A 22,578-nucleotide genomic window follows, 5' to 3' on the forward strand; every position below is an offset into this window, starting at 1 on the left:
TTCAAAAAGGATCTTAAAAAGAGAAGAAAAATGGGGAAAGGGGATCAGAGCTTTGTAGGAAAGTTTAGAAAAGGAAATAGAAATTAACTGAAGAAAACAACTCCTTAAAAAAATAAAATTGGGGAAATGTGGAAAAATAACATAATGAAAACATTTGGGGGAAGCTAGGTGGCACAGTGTATAGAGCACCAGCCCTGAAGTCAGGAGAACCTGTTCAAATCTGGTCATAGACACTTAACACTTCCTGGCTTGAATGGCTCTGGGCAAGTCACATAAGTCCAATTGCCTTAGGAAAAAAAAATTGAAGAAATGGAAAAAGAAAACAATTCCTTAAAAAATAGAATTGATAACATGGGGGAAATTCAATGAAAAAAAACAAACAGCTTCTTTAAAAGTATGATAGGCCAAATGCAAAGGGAGGCTAAAAAAAAAAAAAAAAAAAAAAAAAAAAGCTAACTGAAGAAAATAATTCACTAAACTAGAATTTTGGAAGTGAGTGACTCAAGAAGACATCAAGAATCAGTCAAACAAACCACCCCAAATAAATAAATAAATGGATAGATAGATAAATAGATAAATACAAGGAAATACTTTTAAAAATATAAAATACCTCATTGGAAAAACAATTGACCTAGAAAACAGATTCAGGACAGACAATCTACGAATTCTTGGACTACCTGAAAGCCACAATGGAAAAAAAAAAAAAAGAGCCTGGGCATCATATTTCAAGAAATCATCAAGGAAAACTATCTTGATATCCTGGAATCAGAAAGTTAAATAGTCATTGAAAAAATACACCATTTATCCCCTGAAAGAGACTACCAAAATAAATGATTAAAACCACAATCAGTATTACTCAGAACCTGGCAGCTTCCACTTTAAAGGATCGAAGGTCCTGGAATCCCTCTGGATATTCCAAAAAGGGCAAAGGAGCTTGGACTGCAGCCAATAATCAACTACCCAACAAAACTAAGCATTATCTTTTAGAAGAAAAGATAGACATTCAATGAAATAGAGGATTTTTGATCATTTTTTTATAAAAAAAGACCAGAGTTAACCATAAAATTTGATCTTCAAATATGGAACTGAAGAGAATTATAAGAAGATAAAAAGGGAAGAAAAAATTTAAAAAAAATTAAAGGTAAAAGTGTTTACATACCTACATGGGAAGATATTTATAACTTGAGAACTATATCTTTGTTAGAGGTATATTTGGAGATTGTAGGTATAAGTTGACTTTAATGTGTAGTTATAAAAAAGAAATTAGATGTGAAAAAGGAATTGTACTGCAAGAATAGGAAAGAGAAATAGAATAAATTACATCATATAACAATTATAATTGAGGGAAAGAAGGAAGGGAGATGAGCATTGAGAATAGAGCTTACAAGCCTATGACTGAAGGACTGATCAATAAGAGTACTGTTCTAAGATCTATCTGCTGCCAAACAATTTGCAGAAACTTGGCTACCTCCCTTCTGCAAGTACTTCAAAGTGTTCTGTGCTGATTTATGGGGAGGAAAGTCCTAGAACACTTGACTATGCTATAAAGTAGAAAGCCTTAACTTTTTATTCTACATCATCAGATATTCCAAGAGTAATGCTCACCTGGCATACCCAAGTGGTTTGGCAGAAGGCATGCATGTACTGGAGAACTTGGTCCCATTAGTCAATGCCTATGGTTATTGCTCTTTTTTAGCTTCCCCATTGCTTACTACAAGATACTAGATGTGGTGGTAAGTGCTTAATAAATTTATATTAAATTAATAATGGGCAAGTAAAGTTAATTCAAACAAACCAATAGTAAAAGATTAAATAACATCAAGAAAAAATTAAGCAAAAAGGATTGTTTGTAATATATTTTAGAAACCTTTCCTTTTGTACCCTATCATTGTCTTTTTTACCCTTACTTTGTATTGTATTTATTTGTGGTGTCATTTTCCATCAAGATTGTAAGATCCTCAATAGTAAAGTTTGTCACTCTTTATACTAAATGAGTCTCTTCCTTGAACCTGATCATTTTGGTTGATCTCTGCAACAGCAAAATTATCAAATTCCTAGATTTCCCTATACCTTCACTATAGGAACTGGAATCCTAGAATCTCTCCTTTAATTAAACTAAATTTGACTTTATTATTTCTATTTTTATTTTTTTGCATTATGAATTAAAGAGTGATTTGGCATGTTTAACCTGATTAGCATGTATAGCCAATATCAAATTGCCTGCTGTATTGGGAAGGGGGAAGAGAAGGGACAGAAAAATATGGAACTCAAAATCTTACAAATATGAATATTGAAAACTATCTTTGCATGTAATTAAAAAATAAAATACTATTAAGTGTTTTAAAAAAGTGATTTGAAGTCATGTTTTATGATGTTCATTCCAGGAATGAGCAAAAAGACAAACTTCAACTTTGAATAACAAATTGCTAAATTTAAATTAGCTAACCTAGAAAATCCCTTTACAATAATCTTCTAACACTCCTTCTGAATGATATGACCATTAAGTCAACACCATTGTAAATTATTTTAATCATCTTAAAAAGATGTCTTAGTAAAAGATTAAGTACAAATTAGTAATAGACAATTATTACTCCCCAAACAAGCAGTTCTTACCGGCAAAGTTTTGATGATGTTGTAACCATGTTCATCTTGATACTTTCCTTCTTCCCAATTGTCCAAGGATATTTTGTATTTGGGCAAAAACCTCATGTGTTTATTATAGCTACAGCTACTCTTCACTTTTAGGGTAATTGTTGATGTATGGCAATCAATTGTTGCCTGCCAGATTATGAATGCAATTGAAGTGATACCCTATGAGAGAATCACATAATTGGTGTTTACTTAAAGCAACCAAAAGAAGAAAATTTTAATTTTCAAAGAATTACATGAAATATTTGGAAAATTTCATTGGGAATAAGACAACAACGACAAAAAAAAAAAACATGAAGCTGTTCTCTTTTTTAGGAAATAATCTTTGTATATTTAATTACTAATGAAAATTGATTATTCAAGATAACAATATCTTAGCAAATTCTGCCATTACATAAAGTTTTCAATCATTATAATGAGCTCTATTGGGTTTAATAAATGCTTAATAAATGAATATTAAACAATGAAAAGACATTGAGATTAGGTTCTACTTAGATAGAGGTATCCACAGAGGAGATCACAGACTCACTAGAACTAAAGCATAATTTCTTATAAATTATAACTGTTTTCCAGGATAAAATGATTTGAGGAATTTTTTTTAATTTTTAAAAGTCATTCCTGGGTATGCTTTTATGAGAAATATTCTAAGTAATCTTTGAGGGGCTAATAGATAACATAGATTGACAGATAGATACATCCATCCATACATACATACATAGAGACAGATGATGGATGGATATAGATGCATAAATGTCTATATGTCTATATATACATAAATACATATATAGATGTGGCGGGAGTTGTTATGGTTTAAAAATGTTGTGTTTTTTTTGTTTTTGTTTTTGTTTTTTTTCAGAGTTGATGATACATTATGAATTTGAGGTCTGGAAGAACCTTACTATATATTTCTACCTTTTTCTCATTGCCTACTTTAGAGTACTAGATCTGTAATTTCTCCAAAAGAATTTTGCCATTCTAGTTTTATACAAGTGTATGGTTTGTCATAGAATTAGCCTATACATTATTTAGTTACCATGACTTTTTTTTTCCCATATTGGCATAACTCAAGTCATAAACAATCCTCCTTAAATTAAATGATTCGTGATTTATTTGCTTAAAGAATGGTTTTATTTTATAGCTGTATTTATATAAAAGTGGTTGTGTTAAGATCTTTTGATTGATTGAAAAATATAGTATATTCATTTTGTAGTTATTTTTAATTTCTCATATTTTTTCTAAATTTTGTTATACAGAAGTCAATCCTTGAATTTTAAAAAATAAACTGTCTTGTCAACTGAAAATGTCAGCAAAAAAAAAAGTGTTCACTTTACCACTATTTATGCCTTTAGTTTCTTTTTTTACTCTTTTTTTTTTTTTTTGTTACTGCTTGTATTTCCAATGCAATGTTATTGGTGATGAGGGCATCATTGCTTGACTTCTATGTTTAATGGAAAATCTTTTAGTGTTTCTTCAATCAAAATAATGGCTTTCTAGATATATAATTTTTACTTAATCTAAGATTCTATTTTTGTATTTTTCAGTATTTTTAAGCACAAAAATAGTTGTATAATGTCACAGCTAGTTTTTTAAACTATTGATATAATTATTGTTGTTGTAGTAGGTAACAAGGTAGAATTAGACAGGAAGGGACTTCCGGCCAAGATGGCGGTGTGGAGGCAGACAGCTGCTTGAGCTCCGCGTTTACTCTCAGAACTTACTTCATGACAAGCCTCAGAGTTAATGCTTGACCAGAAAAGGAACCCACAAATAATCACCAAGAGAAGACATCCTTGAAATTCGCCAGAGAAGTCTGTGTTTGCTCAGAGGAGGGTCAGTCAGACTGGGCCCAGACTGAGGGCAGGCAAGCCAGAGCGAGACAGACAGCTCACACAGCTCAGACCCAAGGGGGAGGGGTACGATCTCTGCCGTTTCTGGGGAAAGGCATTTACCCCACTGTGGACACTCCGTCTTGGCAGCAAGCCAGGAGCAGTGGAGAAGGTGTAAACACTGGAGGTGAGGATTAAAACCCCGGATAGCTAGCATCTCTTGGAACCAGCCACCCCCAACCCCCACCAGGACTGACTCAGTGCGTTCTCAGAGCCTCAGAGCTCAGACTCAGCGCAGCTATCGCTGTTCTGTTAGTAGCTCTCTGCTGCCCTACCCCCGGTCTGTAGAGGAAGCCCATTAACACCAGCCAGCTCCATTCCCCCCCAAAACAGACCAATTGTTTCTCTTGTCAGTTTGTTTTCTTCCATTCCGCTCTTGACAAAATGAACAAAAAATTCAAAAGGGCTCTAACCATTGACAGCTTCTGTGTGGAGAGAGAGCAGACTTCAAATACTGAGGAGACTAAAAATAGACTGTCCCCAGAGGAATCCCCTAAGGGGGATATGATCTGCTCCTCAATACAAAAGAATCTCATAGAAGATATCAAAAAGGCTCTCACAAGAGAGCTAGAAGAGAAATGGGAAAAGGAAAGGGAAGCTTGGCAAGAGAGCCTGGAGAAGTCATTCCACACATTTAAAGACAGAGTGGATAAAGAAAACAAATCATTGAGAAATAAAATCAGTGAATTAGAAAAGGCAAACAACTCCAAGGAAAACAGCATTAGTGAGCTGGATAAAGAAATCAGCTCTCTAAAAAATAAAATAGATAAAATGGAAAAAAACTCCATAGAAGATAAAAACACAATTGGACAAATACAAAAAGATATTAAAAAAGTGAGTGAAGAAAATACATCATTGAAAATTAGACTCGAACAAGTAGAAATGACTCAAGGAGAAACCAAGAGGTAGTCAAGCAAAACCAGAGAAATGAAACAATTGAAAAGAATGTCAAGTACCTTATTAGAAAGACAACAGACCTAGAAAACAGATCCAGGAGAGACAATTTGAGAATAATCGGACTCCCTGAAAAATGTGAGGAAAAAAAGATCTTGGACACTATTTTAGAGGAAATTATCAAAGAAAACTGCCCAGACGTTTTGGAAACAGAGGGTAAAATAGACATTGAAAAAATTCATCGATCACCTACTGAAAGGGACCCTAAAATCAAAACGCCAAGAAATATAGTGGCCAAGTTCAAGAACCATCAGACAAAGGAAAAAATATTGGAAGCTGCTAGAAAAAATCAATTCAGATATGGAGGAGCCACAATAAGGATAACCCAGGATCTAGCAGTGTCTACATTAAAAGAACAAAGGGCCTGGAATATGATATTCCGAAAGGCTAAGGAACTTGGTATGAAGCCAAGAATAACTTACCCAGCAAGAATGAGCATAGTTTTCCAAGGAAGAAGATGGACATTTAATGAAATAAATGAATTCCATCTATTCTTGATGAAAAAACCAGACCTACATAAAAGGTTTGATCTTCAAATACAGAACTCAAGAGATTTCTAAAAAGGTAAAAAGAAATCTTGAGAACTATACTTCTGCCAAAAAAATATGTAAAGAACATATGTACAATTTGTCTTAGAAACTAGAGGTGGAAAGGAAATTATATCATAAAAAAGTGAAGAGGCAAAGGTAACCTATTATATCTGAGAGAAAGAAAGGAGAGAGATGAATATAGTGTGTATCAATAGACATATTTGATTTATGGTGAAACTTCTTCCACTTCATTGAAAAGTGAAAGGGAAGGAGTAAGCTAAGGGGAAGGGAATACAGAAATTTCGAGGAAAAGGGGTAAAATAAGGGGAGGAACTTTAAGTTGGGGGAGGGATCCTAAAAAGGGAGGGCTGTGAAAAGCAAGTGGTGTTCACAAGTTTAATACTGGGTAGGGGGGTAAGAGGGAAGGAAAGGGGAAAAGCATAAGCAGGGGTTAATAGGATAGCAAGCAATATAGAATTAGTCATTCTAACCATAAATGTGAATGGGGCAAACTGCCTCATAAAGAGGAAGCTGTTAGCAGACTAGATTAAAAGTCAGAATCCTACTATATGTTGTTTACAGGAAATACACCTGAAACAGGGTGATACATTCAAACTAAAAGTAAAAGGGTGGAGCAGAATCTATTATGCTTCAGGCAAAACCAGAAAAGCAGGAGTAGCCATCCTCATCTCAGATCAAGCAAAAACAAAAATTGATCTAATTAAAAGAGATAAGGAAGGGCATTATATCCTGCTAAAGGGCAGCATCAATAATGAAGCAGTATCAATATTAAACATATATGCACCAAGTGGTGCAGCATCTAAATTCTTAAAAGAGAAATTAAGAGAGCTGCAAGAGGAAATAGATAACAAAACTATAATAGTGGGAGATCTCAACCTTGCACTCTCAGAATTAGATAAATCAAACCACAAAATAAATAAGAAAGAAGTCAAAGAGATAAATAGAATACTAGAAAAGTTTGATATGATAGATCTTTGGCGAAAGCTAAATGGAGACAGAAAGGAGTATACTTTCTTCTCAGCAGTTCATGGAACCTATACAAAAATTGATCATATACTAGGGCATAAAAACCTCAAAATCAAATGCAGTAAGGCAGAAATAGTAAATGCATCCTTTTCAGAACACAATGCAATCAAAATTACATTTAATAAAAAGCCAGGGGAAAATAGACCAAAAAATAATTGGAAACTAAATAATCTTATACTAAAGAATGATTGGGTAAAACAGCAAATCATAGACATAATTAATAACTTCACCCAAGAAAATGACAATAATGAGACATCATACCAAAATGTGTGGGATACAGTCAAAGCAGTAATAAGGGGAAGTTTTATATCTCTACAGGCCTACTTGCATAAAATAGAGAAAGAGAGGGCCAATGAATTGGGCTTACAACTAAAATTGCTAGAAAAGGAACAAATTAAAAACCCCCAGACAAACACAAAACTTGAAATTCAAAAAATAAAAGGTGAGATTAATAAAATTGAAAGTAAAAAAAAACTATTGAATTAAAAAAACTAAGAGTTGGTTCTATGAAAAAACCAACCAAATAGACAAACCCTTAGTAAACCTGATTTAAAAAAGGAAAGAGAAAAAGCAAATTGTTAGTCTTGAAAATGAAAAGGGTGAACTCACCACTAATGAAGAGGAAATTAGAACAATAGTTAGGAGCTACTTTGCTCAACTCTATGCCGATAAATTCAATAACTTAAATGAAATGGAAGAATACCTTCAAAAATAAAGCTTGCCCAGATTAACAGAGGAAGAAGTAAGTAGTCTAAATAGTTCCATCTCAGAAAAAGAAATAGAACAAGCTATTAACCAACTTCCTAAGAAAACGTCCCCAGGACCAGATGGATTTACATGTGAATTCTACCAAACATTTAAAGAACAACTAACTCCAATGCTATGTAAACTATTTGAAAAAATAGGGATTGAAGGAGTCCTACCAAATTCCTTCTATGACACAGACATGGTACTGATACCTAAACCAGGTAGATTGAAAACTGAAAAAGAAAACTATAGACCAATTTCCTTAATGAACATTGATGCTAAAATCTTAAATAAGATATTAGCAAATAGACTTCAGAAAATCATCCCCAGGATAATACACTATGACCAAGTGGGATTTATACCAGGAATGCAGGGCTGGTTTAATATTAGGAAAACTATTAGTATAATTGACCATATTAATAATCAAATTAATAAAAACCATATGATCATCTCAATAGATGCAGAAAAAGCATTTGATAAAATCCAACATCCATTCCTACTAAAAACGCTTGAGAGTATAGGAATAAATGGACTATTCCTTAAAATAATAACAAGCATATATTTAAAACCATCACTAAACATCATATGTTATGGTGATAAACTAAAACCTTTCCCTGTAAGATCAGGAGTGAAACAAGGTTGCCCACTATCACCATTACTATTCAATATAATACTAGAAACTCTAGCCTCAGCAATAAGAGCCGAGAAAGAGATTCAAGGAATTAGAGTAGGAAATGAGGAAATCAAATTATCACTTTTCACAGATGACATGATGGTATACTTAGAGAACCCCAAAGACTCTGCTAAAAAGCTATTAGAAATAATTCAGAATTTTAGCAAAGTTGCAGGATACAAAATAAATCCACATAAATCCTCAGCATTTTTATATATTACCAACACAATCCAACAGCAAGAGATACAAAGAGAAACTCCATTCAAAATAACGGTCTATGTATAAAATATTTGGGAATATATCTACCAAAGGAGAGTCAGAAATTATATGAGCAAAATTACAAAACACTTGCCACAAAAATAAAGTCAGATTTAAATAATTGGAAAGACATTCAGTGCTCTTGGATAGGCCGAGTGAATATAATTAAGATGACAATACTCCCTAAACTAATCTATTTATTTAGTGCTATACCAATCAGACTTCCAAGAAACTATTTTAATAACCTAGAAAAAATAACAACAGAATTCATATGGAACAACAAAAGGTCGAGAATTTCAAGGGGAAGTAATGAAAAAAAAAATTAAGTGAAGGTGGTCTAGCTGTACCTGATCTAGAACTGTATTATAAAGCAACAGCCACCAAAACCATTTGGTATTGGCTAAGAAATAGACTAGTTGATCAGTGGCATAGATTAGATTCACAGGGAAAGATAGTGAATAAAAATAGCAATCTAGTGTTTGACAAACCCAAAGATCCCAAATTTTGGGGTAAGAATTCATTATTTGACAAAAACTGCTGGGATAACTGGAAATTAGTATGGCAGAAACTAGGCATGGACCCACATTTAACACTAAGATAAGATCAAAATGGATCCAAGATTTAGGCATAAAGAATGAAATCATAAATAAATTAGAGGAATATGGGATGGTTTACCTCTCATACTTGTGGAAGAGGAAAGAGTTTGTGTCCAAGGGAGAATTAGAGACCATTATTGATCACAAAATAGAACATTTTGATTACACCAAATTAAAAAGCTTCTACACAAACAAAACTAATGCAAACAAGATTAGAAAGGAAGTAACAAATTGGGAAAACATTTTTACAGTTAAAGGTTCTGATAAAGGCCTCATCTCCAAAATATACAGAGAATTGACTTTAATTTATAAGAAATCAAGCCATTCTCCAATTGATAAATGGTCAAAGGATATGAACAGACAATTTTCAGATGATGAAATTAAAACTATTTCCACTCATATGAAAGAGTGTTCCAAATCACTATTGATCAGAGAAATGCAAATTAAGACAACTCTGAGATATCATTACACACCTGTCAGATTGGCTAAGATGACAGGAACAAATAACGATGAATGTTGGAGGGGCTGTGGGAAAACTGGGACACTGATGCATTGTTGGTGGAGTTGTGAAAGAATCCAACCATTCTGGAGAGCAATCTGGAATTATGCCCAAAAAGTTATCAAAATGTGCACACCCTTTGACCCAGACATACTACTACTGGGCTTATACCCCAAGGAACTACTAAAGAAGGGAAAGGGACCTGTATGTGCCAAAATGTTTGTGGCAGCCCTTTTCATAGTGGCTAGAAGCTGGAAGATGAATGGATGTCCATCAATTGGAGAATGGTTGGGTAAATTATGGTATACGAATGTTATGGAATATTATTGTTCTGTAAGAAATGACCAACAGGAAGAATACAGAGAGGCTTGGAGAGACTTACATCAACTGATGCTAAGTGAAACGAGCAGAGCCAGAAGATCATTATACACTTCAACAATGATACTGTATGAGGATGTATTCTGATGGAAGTGGATATCTTCAACATAGAGAAGAGCAAATCCAATTCCAATTGATCAATGATGGACAGAATCAGCTACATCCAGAAAAGGAACACTGGAAAATGAGTGTAAACACTTAATTTTACCTTCTGAATCCAATTTTTCTTGTGCAACAAGAGAACTGTATGGATCTGCACACATATATTGTATCTAGGAAATACTTTAACATGTTTAACATGTATATGACTACCTGCCATCTAGGGGAGGGGGTGGAGGGAGGGATGGGAAAAGTTGTAACAGAAGTGAGTGCAAGGAACAATGGTGTAAAAATTACCCATGATTTTGTTCTGTCAATAAAAAGCTATAATTAAAATAAAATAAAAAAAAAAGAATTAGACAGGAAGAACTAAGTTCAAATTCTACCTCAGGTGATTGCTAGCTGTGTGAAGCTGGACAAGTCATTTAACTTTCCTCATCTTCAATTTTCTTATCTCAAAATGAGAAATATAATACAATCTACCTCATAAGGTGAATGTGATGAAATATTTTGCAGAGTATTTTGCAAACCTTAAAGAGCTATAAAAATGATAATAGTAGTAGTAATGGTGGTGGTGGTATTTTTGTCATTTTTGTTGTTTGCAAGTGTTGAAATACTGTTACAAGCCTCACATATAAATCAATTTGTTATGTTTATGTGCCTCTCTATGTATATCTATGTGAATACATTTTAATAGAAAATCATTTTTACTATCTGTATCTATATCCATTAATGATATTGGCTTAGATTTTTCTGGCTCTGATTAGCTATTGGCTATTATATTCATTTTCTCTTTAGTACTATTTGGGGTTTTTTTTTTATTGCACACAAAGACAAAGACAAACTCAGCTAAGTAGCCAGCAATTAATAATATATAGATTTATGCTAAGAACTAAAGGGTAAGGAGTCAGGAATTTCTTCTTAAGGAATGGATTCATGTATATTTAACCTATTTCAGTTTGCTTGCTGTCTTGGGGAAGGGGAAAGGGAGAAGGGAGGGAGAAAATTTTGTAACACTAAGTTTTACAAAGATATATATTGAAAACTATCTTTACATGTATTTGGAAAAATGCTATTAAGCAAAAACAAATACATACATGCATGTATGAATAAATGAATAAATGGAATTTTTATCAAGCACTTACTTCATATAAAATACTATAAATATTGTGAACAATGCATGAGAAACCAAGAAAGTCCCTGTTTTCAAGAAGCTCACATTCTAATAAGGGAGAGAAAAAATTTTTTAAAAGATTTTAGTTATATATCCAATAATGCTTAACATGCAAAAACAGAGTAGATAATATAGCTTTTTAGTGCCATTTCTGTTCTAAAAACAAACATCTTTTTTCTGATACTGAACAATTTTATAATGTCAAAGAATTTGGTGATAAGAAATTCTGTCATTTTCCCTCAGATGAGGATAGATTTTTGACTGTACATAGCTTCTATGCAGAGTGCAAAGTCTGACACATTATAGGTACTTAAAATGTTGATTGAACAATTGATTTAATGTTTGCCTATCTCCTCAAGGATACCTTTCTATGGACAGATAAAGGACAGATAAAGGCTATGGGAATGAGAGCAAAATTGGTAGCCTGGAGAGGGGTGGGGAAGGGAACTGCTACTCCCAGTGCTTTTGGCTAGTCCTCCCATTATCAGTGGCAAAGTGATGGCCCTCAGTCAGAGTCTCTTCTATCTCTCCCTCAGGATATTTTGCTGTGTTAGCTACACTAATTTGTCTTTGCTTCTTCTCCTGGGTTCTCATTCTCAGCTCTCCGGGTCCTCCTCGAGGCAGAAAGCCTCTTTTACTGGCAGGTTTCTCAAGCTCATACATTTAGACTGAAATTAAACAGGGTCCATGCAAGTGGCAACATTTCTCTGGTTTCCCCAAATAATATAAAAACAAAATTTCAAAAGGAAAAGAAAGTATGTTTTAATTCCTCAATGGGTCTGTGATCTCCTTTGTGGATACCTCTACCAAAATTATATTCCAAATTATATTCCATATATACCAAGATGATAATTCTAACATGTCTTCTCAGTTCTCTGTGATTCTCATACATATCCTTTCAGGATCAAAACTCATCCAGTCATCAACAGTGGAGATTTTTCTAAGGTTCCTTTAACACTTGGCAATACTAGTATAGTACCTGAGCTATCAACCTATTACATCATTCTCATGACATGAACATTTTAGTTCCTTTTCCAGTCATGCATGTATGTGATGATGGAATCATTGTTGGTAACATATTATAACTTATTCATAGCCATCACTTCTCTTTCCATAGTCTTCTTGTCCAACTGCTATTTTAACATCAAGAAATTATTATCAAAGAGTTACTTTAGCCCGTGGAAAATAAAGTAAGAAAACTGTCATCTATTCTTTCTTTAAAGGTGAAGAACTATAAATTATAATGATGCATGTGCATTATATGATGTGCATGTGCATGTGCAGATATGTTTGGTGGTAGGAACAATAATACTTAGAAATAATTGCGATCTTCCAGTATGCACTAGTACAGCTTATTCAAAGCAGGCAAAAATCACTTGAAAATTATACCATGTGGCTAAGCCATACAGTGTTAAAACTACAATTTATTTTCAGACAAGTAACTACCTGACTATAGTTTACTTATAATTGCAAAATTAATTTTAAGCCATGTAGATCATTTATTATATGTATTCTTAATTACATTTTCTCATAATAATTTTCTAACAAAGTTCTATTGACATCATTTGAATTCTAGATTTATCAATCTGTTGCCTATTTTCCCCCAGTTTTGATTTATCTACAAATTCCAATCTCCAAAGACAGAAAAGTTTACAATAATTTTTTTCCCCTCAGATATTATTTTCCCCATGATCCAAATGTTATGCCTCTTACTTCCATCAATAGTACCTCCAACTTGGGTCTCAGTGCCATTCCTCATGCTCTTACATTTTCTCCATTGCATTAATAGAGTTATTTTATCAAGGGAATCCTGGAGCTACTCCATGGAACAGTTCCAAAAAGGGGAAAGAATAGTGGGGAGGAGAGGGGAGGGAGGGAGGGGAGACTTTTTACTTGAGGTGGCAATTCCCTATATAGATAATTGCATCAAGAAAAAATAAATTTGTAGACCAACTTGCAAAAGTATTATCATCTTTTCCTCAAAAGTAAAGTAAAAAAAAAAAAAAAAACAAAGAAAAACAGTATTGAAAATATTTTTCTTGTCTTTAACTTTACAAAAACTATTAATGTTTCATTTGTATCTATAAATGAGAAAATCCTATCTTACTTTTCTAAGATATCTATTTAAAATGTCCATTTCAACTATATAACTGTCAGTTTCATCCCAACGGGCACTTGTTATTATGTCCAGCAAGAACGGTTGTCCAGTGATTATTTTTAGGAGTGGTGTTTTTGTTGACCGAGTATCTATGGAACAGAGAACAAGTATTAATATTTTACTACTCAATTTATTTAATCAAATAAATTCTGAGGAGTTAATTAGTATTTTAGAATGATATCCCTAAAAAGTTAATATATGGATAAAGAACCAGAAACTGAAAATGTTATTAAAACACAAGTTCTCAGTTAGTTAATCCCATTAGAATTTTTTTTCAATATTGAAATGCATCTTTGGTTTTTAAATTAACCTTAATTTTTTGTCTTTATATTACATTTATTTCCATTTGTAATCCAAAATTTTCCTATACTCAGTGAACCATTGCTTACAACAAAGTTGCTTTTTTTTTAGGGGAAAAAATCAATAAAATTAAACAACATATCAAATTTGATAGCATATGGAAAATATTACATACTTATAGAATTCCCCCCACACTACAATGAAAGGGAAGAAGTAAATTTTCTAACCTTTTCTATAAAGACATTGGTCATTATAAATAATGTTTAGTTTTATTTTATTGTTCTTTTTGGGGGGGCTTGTTTTCATTGTATATGCTGTTTTCTCCCTTGTTATTTCACTCTGCATCACTTTATACAAAAAATGCTGTGCTTCTCTGATTTTTTTTGTATTTGTTATTTCTTATAGCACAATAATATTTCATTTTATTTATGTAACACAATTAAATTGGTTGTTTCCACATTGTTTTAAATTGTTTGCTATCACTATAAAGTATCATATTGAATATTTCCATGTGTTTTTTCCTATCTTTTTTCTGTCTTTCTGCTCTTTGGATATATTATTAGTAGTGAAATCTCTGGGTCAAAGAATATGAACATTTAAGTCACTTTAAAAAAAATCATATTTCCAGGATTCTGATCAGATGGTGGAGTAATGTATGAAATTACTTGCCTCTCCCAAATATCCACCACAATTTAAAATAATCTCAAGAGTGAAATTTGAGTGGCAGAAAAAAATAAAGTAATTAAATTAAATTTTAAAATAATTAAAATTTAGAGTAGTTATCTACCCAAGATAAGTTGGAAAGACTGTTGAAAAGATCTGATTCCAGAATGGGTGCTGCTGAATCAACAAACAAGTGCTGGGGGCAGCTATACCTGCAGGAGTGAGAACTTTTGTCCCTTGGACAATGCAGGGTTGAAAGGGTCAGCAGTTATCACAGAAAGATTGCAGGGTGCTCCACTGATGCTGGATGGAGGTTTAGCTACACTTACCAGATCCAGCCTCAGGATGTGATTATGGATAAGGATGACTTTAGTGAGTATAGTAGTAAAAGGGCAAGGGCACTGATGACTGTGATAAGCATGACTACAAGAGCAAAATTCCTGACTTGAATTCCAGAATAGAGGAAAGGACCCACAAGGGTTTGCAATAAGCAAGAGCATTTGTGCTGAAAGCATTGCTATTGTTGGTTGTTACCCTTTATAACCCAAGATTTAGCAGCTTCCACATTATGTTATTTACAAGAAGCACATTGAAAACTTAGAGATGCACATAGAGTAAAAAATATAGGGCTGGAGTAGAATTTATTCTCTTTTAATTCATGCAAAAAAAAGGCAGGGATAGAACATGATCACAAAGTTAAAGCTAAAGCAGATTTCATTAAGAGTTAAACAGGGAAACTACATTGTGGGAAAAGGTAACATATGTAATGAAGTAATATTGATGCTGTTTGAGTGGTCTAGATTCCTGGTGGTCTAGATGTTAGTGGCTATAAGAGAGTTGTTAAGAATCCCTTTTAAATTGGCCGCAGGTTTTAGGAGTGAAAGAATTCATTCATTCCTGAAATATTAGTTGCAAAATGAAAATTTATTATTAGATAGAAATGAGTTTACCAAGAGACTGATTTCTAGAGTGGCAGATCTATGAAAATGGAGTTTTACACTGAGAATTCAGTTTTCAGTGGACAGAAGGTCTTGGCAGTAAAGGGAACTACCAAGGTCCATCTCCAAAAGACATTTGTTGATGGAAGCTATTTTATTGAGTGTCCTGGTAAAAAATGGGACAGCCCAAGCCAGTCAGACCTAGTGGTGGCTGGGACAGCCCGAATCTCCTATTGGAATCAACAACACCTCAAAGAGGTGCTTTTTGACCAGGATTTGCAATTGAACCAAAGGCTCTGGCATCCTGGAAAGATAACCATTGAGGGAGGATATGCCTTCCCAAGAGGGGCTGAGAATCTAAAGGGATCACAAATCAATAGGAAATACAGTTTCTTAAAGGGGCCACAGCTCACTTCAGTATCATTATTAAACCTATATGAAGCAAATGATATATCATCCAATTTTTTTTTTTGGAAAAGCTAAATGAATTACAGGGAGAAATAGATAGCAGAACTGTAATAGTGGGAATTCTCCTTGTCCTCATTACATCACTTTTATTCATGAATGGCATTTCAACTTCATATAATCAAAAAGAACTATACATTTTGATCATTTTCATCCCCCTCTTTAGTTAAGAATTAATTGCCTAAGATGTCTAATTTAAAATGACCAAACAAGATTAAATAGATATTTTCCCATTATGTGAAATTTAAAAACTTTTGCATAAATAAAAGCAAAGCAATTAGATAAAAATAGTCAACATAGTGGGAAGCATCTGATTTGTAAAATATAGAAAGAATTGATGCAAATTTTTATGAGAAAAAGCTATGTTAGAGAAATCTTCCAATTCATAATGCCCAAAACAAAATTATTACCTTTTGCCTTACAAACAAGACCGTTACCATACTTGTCTAATTCTGCTAAAGACAAAACCACTAAAAGATCCTAAACCCCAATGCATTGGACCAAGCAAATACTAACACCAGGACCTCTCAGATGCTTCACTGTAGCCAGGAGAATGGCAGATATCAGTACCAAGAATGATCACATGCTTAACATAGGCCGAGGCAAACAGATAGTCAATAGTGGCTAGACTTTCTCATGCTTTAGTGTAGCCCTAAGCAAATAGGGAGCCTCAGGAGGCCAAATCTCCATATACTTCATTGTAGCCCTAAGCAAACAAGCAGCCTTTAGCAGTTGAATTCCTTTTACTTCAGTGTAGCCCTGGAGAGATGCAGAAACACCCTACTGGCCTCATACCAAACACCAGCACTAAAATTGCAGCTCAGCACCAGGTATTAGATTCCTATGACCTCCAGCAAAAAAAACCATTGCCACCCTACCCCCTCAGTACAGCACCAGATGTGAGGATCCCCCATGGACCACAAGGCAACATCAGCGCAACACCACATAAGTAACCAGGGTGGGCTGAAGCCCCCAGAACAAGAAATCTGAGATTCAAATTTAAAAGAAAGGAAAAAGGCCAAAATAGAATGAGCAAATAATAGGAAGAGTAGTCGATTTGACCATAGAAAGTTTTATGGTGAAAGGGAAGATCAAGACAGAAAGAAGAAGAAAGAATGTCAAAACATGTATGAACAAAACCCCAAAGAAAAATTGGAAGTGATTTTAAGTCCAGAAAGAGCACATGAAAGAGCTCGAAAAGTTTTAAAATCCCATAAAAGACATAGAAGTAAAATTGGGAAAAGAAATGATTCATGCAAAAGAATTATGAAAAAAGAGTCAACTGCTTGGAAAAAGAAAACAGCTCTTTAAAAGGTAGAATTTGTCAAATGGAAAAGGAGATAGAAAAATCCACTGAAAAGAAACACTATTTAAAAGTACAACTGGTCAAATAAGAAGAAAAAAAAAAAAGGACAAAAGGTAACTGAGGAAAATAACTCCTTAAAAGTTAGAATTGGCCAACTGGAAGCTAATGACTCTTATGAGACATAAAAAAATCAAACAGATTCAAAATAATTTTAAAAATAGAAGAAAATGAAAAATGTTTCACTGGAAAAATAGCTGACCTAGAAATATAACTAAAAGAGACAATGTCAGAATCAATGGACTATCTGAAAGTCATAATTAAGACACCTTTCAAGAAATTATCAAGGACCACTATCCTCATGTCCTGGAACCAGAGGGCAAAATAGGCACTGAAAAGATCACTTTAGAAAGGAGATCTCCCAAATAAAAACTCCAGGGAGCATTACAGTCAAATTTCAGATCAGATCAAGGAAAGAATACAAGTGATCAGAAAGAAATAATTCAAATGTCAGACAGCCACAATCATGACAAAAGATTTATTAGCTATAACATTTAAGAATCAAAGGTCATGGAACATGATATTTTGGAAGGCAAAGGAAATTGAATTACAAGCAAGAATCATCTACCCAGAAAAATTAAGCATGATATTTCAAGGGAAAAAAAGGCCATTCAATGAAATAGAAAGATTTCAAACTTTCATAAAGAGTTTGTGTGTGTGTGTGTATTAATTGAACAAATAATATGATCTCTAACTCTAAAAAAGGTAATTTGATGGAACTGAACTATTTACCTCATTACATGGGAAGTTTGTGCTTGTAATTCTTAAAAATTTTATCACTTATGGCTAGAAGTAATATATATATATATATATATATATATATATATATATATATATATATATATATATATATATATATATATATATATATATATAAAAACAGGGAAGGGTATGGGCATAGGATAAGTTTAAGGTAATGACATAAACATTAAGAAATAAGAAAGAGAAGTACATTGGATAAAGAAACAAGGGAAAGTAGAATGGTGTAAATTATTTTATATGAAGAATCATGAAAAATCTATTACAATGGAAGGACAGATGAGAGGGTAGATGATAGGCAGCACATGAACCTTTCTCCCATCAGTACTAGCTCAAAATAATATACACAGTCAGAAACCTATATTACTCAACAGGATAGTAGGAGGGGAGGAATTTAAGTAAAGGAGTGAGGAGAAACTGGAAGAAAAAAAGAGCTGACTAATAAAGGCTTAGACAAGGAAAACACTATCATAGAAGGAAAAGGATGAAAGGAGAGAAATGACAAACAGGAGGAACAATAGGATTAAGGGAAATACATAGTAATCATAACTGTGACTATGAATGAGATGAACACTCTCCTAAAAGGGATATGGATAAAAATCAGAATCCTACTCAAGAACTTAAAGCTCGCACGCACATACATACACACACACACACACACACACACACACACACACACACACACACACACAGAAAGAGAGAGAGAGAGATTGAGAGAAAGAGAGACAGACAGAGAGAGAGAGAGAGAGAGAGAGAGAGAGAGAGAGAGAGAGAGAGAGAGAGAGACAGAAAGTAAAAGTAAGGGGCTAGAACAGAATTTATTATGCTGCAGCTGAAGAAAAAAACAAAAACAAGGATAGCAGTCCTGATCTCGGAAAAAGCAAAAGCAAAAATATGCATATTAAAAAGAGATAAGGGACAGAATTCAGGGGTGGAGCCAAGATGGAAGAATGAAGCCAGGAGGCTGCTTAAGTTTTCCAAGTTTTCCTTGCAAACAACTTGAAACCAAGCCTCTGAACAGATTCTGGTGGAATGAAACCACTTTCCAGTTCAAGATAGCTTAGAAAGATTTCAGGAAATAAGAGTTTCACTGGAGTGAAAAGGGTGCTCAGTACAGCTCAGATGGTGTCCAGGAAAACCAGTGAGAGAGTCTTAAATCACAGCAGATCAGCAAATGAAATCCTTAGTACTGGCTCAGTAGCAAAACAGATCAATGAGGCAGCCTCCAATCCCAGCCTAGGAGTCTGTTGCCTGAAGAGAGCAGGAAGGCTATTCCATGTTGTGAGCAAAATACCAAACACCAGGAGCTCCTTTGGCTCAAAGCCAATGTGCAGAGCTGCACAAGAAGCTTGGGACAATCCCCCCTGTTTCCTAGGAGCAAAGGTTAGCCTTGAAAGTCACAAAATAGGAAAGAAAGAAAGAAAGAAAGAAAGAAAGAAAGAAAGAAAGAAAGAAAGAAAGAAAGAAAGAAAGAAAGAAAGAAAGAAAGAAAGAAAGAAAGAAAGAAAGAAAGAAAGAAAGAAAGAAAGAAAGAAAGAAAGAAAGAAAGGAAGGAAGGAAGGAAGGAAGGAAGGAAGGAAGGAAGGAAGGAAGGAAGGAAGGAAGGAAGGAAGGAAGGAAGGAAGGAAGGAAGGAAGGAAGGAAGGAAGAAAGAAAGGAAGAAAGAAAGGACTAAAGGAAGGAAGGAAGGAAGGAAGGAAGGAAGGAAGGAAGGAAGGAAGGAAGGAAATTAGCAAGAAACAGAAAAGAACCTTAATTACCGAAAGCTACTATGTTGACACCAACTCAAAAAAGGACAAAATACCCACCTAGGAAATTTTGAAAAATGATATGTATTGACCTAAAGCCCAAAAGGCTTCTTGGAAACTGTCATAAAGGATTTTAAAATCAAATCAGAGAGGTAGAAGAAAAATTGGGAAAAGAAAAGAGAAGTATGCAAGAGAGAGTCAGAAGCTTGGAAAAGGAAGGATAAAAATTGACTGAAGAAATCAATTCCTTAAAAAAAACACAGTTGGCCAAATGAAAAGAAAATCCCCTAAAGAAAATACTACCTTGAAAAGTAGATTTAATCAAATGGAAAAAGAGATACAAAAATTAACTGAAAGAAATCATATATTAAAAAATAGAACCCAGCTAATGGAAGCTAATGACACTATGAAACATCAAAAAAAAAAAAAAGGCAAACTAAAAAGAATGAAAAAAATGGAAGAAAATATAAAATAATTCACTGGAAAAAGTAGTCAATATATAAAATAGATCCAGAAGAGACTATTTAAAAATTATTGGTCTACCTGAATTCAAGCCATGGCCAAAAAAAGAGCCTCAATAGCAGTCTAAGAGATTGTCAAGGGAAAGTACTCTGATGTATTCTAGAACCATAGGGCAAAATAGTCATTGAAAGAATCCATTAATTACTTCTGGAAAGAGATCCCACAAGGAAAACCACAAGAAACATTTTTACAAAAGTCCAGAACAATAATCTCCAGGAAAAAAAAAATACGCAAGCTGCTAGAAAAAAAAAATTTTTTTTTCAAGTATTGAGGAACCACACAGTCAGGATTATCCAAGATTTGGCAGCTTCTATAATAAAGCCTGAGAGGGACTGAAATACCATATTCAAGAATGCAAAGGAACTACGATTACAACCAAGAGTCAATTACTCAGCTAGACTGAAGATAATCTTTAAGGGGAGGACATCAATCTTCAATGAAGTAAAGGACTTTCAATCATTTCTATTGACAATACAAGAACTAAACAGAAAATTTGACCTTCAAACACAGGACTCAAGAGAACCTCAGGAAAGTAAACAGGAAAAATATTATTAAAAGGTAAACTATTTACATCTCTAGATGTGAAAATGATCATTGCAACTCTTGAGAACTGTTATTTATTAGAGCAGTTAGAGGGTGACTACATAGATTGAGGGTGTGGATATAAATTGACTCCACTGTGATGTTTTTTAAAAAAGACATTAAGGAGTGGGGAAAGGATTACACAGGGAGAAAAGGAAGGGGAGGTAACATGAGATAAATTAGATTACATGAAGAGGCACAAAAGACCCATTACAAGAGAGGGAAAGAAGGAAGGGGAATGAATATTGTCTGAAGCTTACTCTTAGCAATTTTGGTTCTAAGAAGGAATAATATATTCACTCAGTTGGGTATAGTAATTTATCTTTCCTATAAGAAAGTAAGAGGAGAAAAAAAAAAGAAAATAAAGGGGCTGGGTAGAAGGGAGGGCAGAAACACTAGGAGAAAAAAGAAAGAGAAGAGGAATGATAGAAAGAAGGACAGATTGAGAGCAAGATGGGTCAGAAATAAAAAGCTACTAAGAAGGGACCGACTGGAAAAAGGGAACAAAAGAATAAATAGGGGAGAGAATAGGATGGAGTGAAATATATAGCTATTAATCATAACTGTGAATGTGAATGGGATGAACTCTCCCATAAAACAGAAGCTAATAGTTGAATGGATTAAAAACCAGAATCCTACAATATGTTGTTTACAAAAAACACATTTGAAATAGAGAGATACATACAGGGTAAGGATAAAATGTTAAAGCAGAATTTATTATGCTTCAGCTGAAGCAAAAAAAAATAGGGATAGCAATTATGATCTCAGATGAAGCAAAAATAAAAATAGATCTAATTAAGAGAGATAAGATAAGAAACTATATCTTGTTAAAGGATGCCATAGACAATGAAGAGGAATCAATATTAAATATATATGCACCAAGTTTTATAGCATCCAAATTCTTAGAGAAGAAATTAATCCAGTTACAATAAGAAGTAAGCAGCAACACTATACTATTAGGAGATTTCAATCTCCTCTCAAAATTAGATTAATATAACCAAAAAATAAATAAGAAAAAATTAGGGAAGTTTAATAGAATATTAGAAAACTTAGATATGATAGTCCTCTAGAGAAAATTGAATAGGGATAAAAAAGAATATATTTTTTTTCTCAGCAGTATGTCACCTAACCAAAAATTGATCATGAATTAGGGCATAAAAACCTCACAATCAAATGCAGAAAGCAGAAACAGTAAAAAGAAAAATATGCTTCCTTTTCAAATCTCAATGCAATAAAAATTACATTCAATAAAGAGACAGGGAAAGATTAAGACTAAAAACCAATTGGAAATTAGGTAATTTAATTCTAAAAAATGAGTGGATCAATCAACAAATCATAGCAACAATACCACAATAGTGAGACAACATATCAACATTTATGGGACAGTCAAAAGCTGTTCTTAGGGGAAATTTTACATTTTTAATGCTTACATGGATAAAATAGAGAAAGAGAAGATAAGTGAAATGGGTATGCAACTAAAAAGAAGCTAGAAAAAAGAGCAAATTAAAAACCCTGAATTAAATACCAAATTAGAAATTCTAAAAATCAAAGGAGTGATTAATAATATTGAAAATAAAAAAAACTATTAAA

At 33.5% G+C, this 22,578-nt stretch overlaps 1 protein-coding gene across 1 annotated transcript in view; it reads right to left on the reverse strand.

The window, feature by feature from the left end:
• Positions 1-22,578, reverse strand: part of LOC141553467 (cation channel sperm-associated auxiliary subunit beta-like) — a 218,308-nt gene that overhangs the window by 39,818 nt on the left and 155,912 nt on the right. The window contains exons 17-18 of the mRNA XM_074285114.1: positions 13,598-13,737; positions 2,614-2,811 (exon numbers count right to left, since the gene is read on the reverse strand). Coding sequence (XP_074141215.1) covers positions 2,614-2,811; positions 13,598-13,737 — 338 coding nt within the window. The remainder of the gene's footprint in view (positions 1-2,613; positions 2,812-13,597; positions 13,738-22,578) is intronic.

Source organism: Sminthopsis crassicaudata, chromosome 2, assembly GCF_048593235.1.
Source record: "Sminthopsis crassicaudata isolate SCR6 chromosome 2, ASM4859323v1, whole genome shotgun sequence".
NCBI lineage: Eukaryota > Metazoa > Chordata > Mammalia > Dasyuromorphia > Dasyuridae > Sminthopsis > Sminthopsis crassicaudata.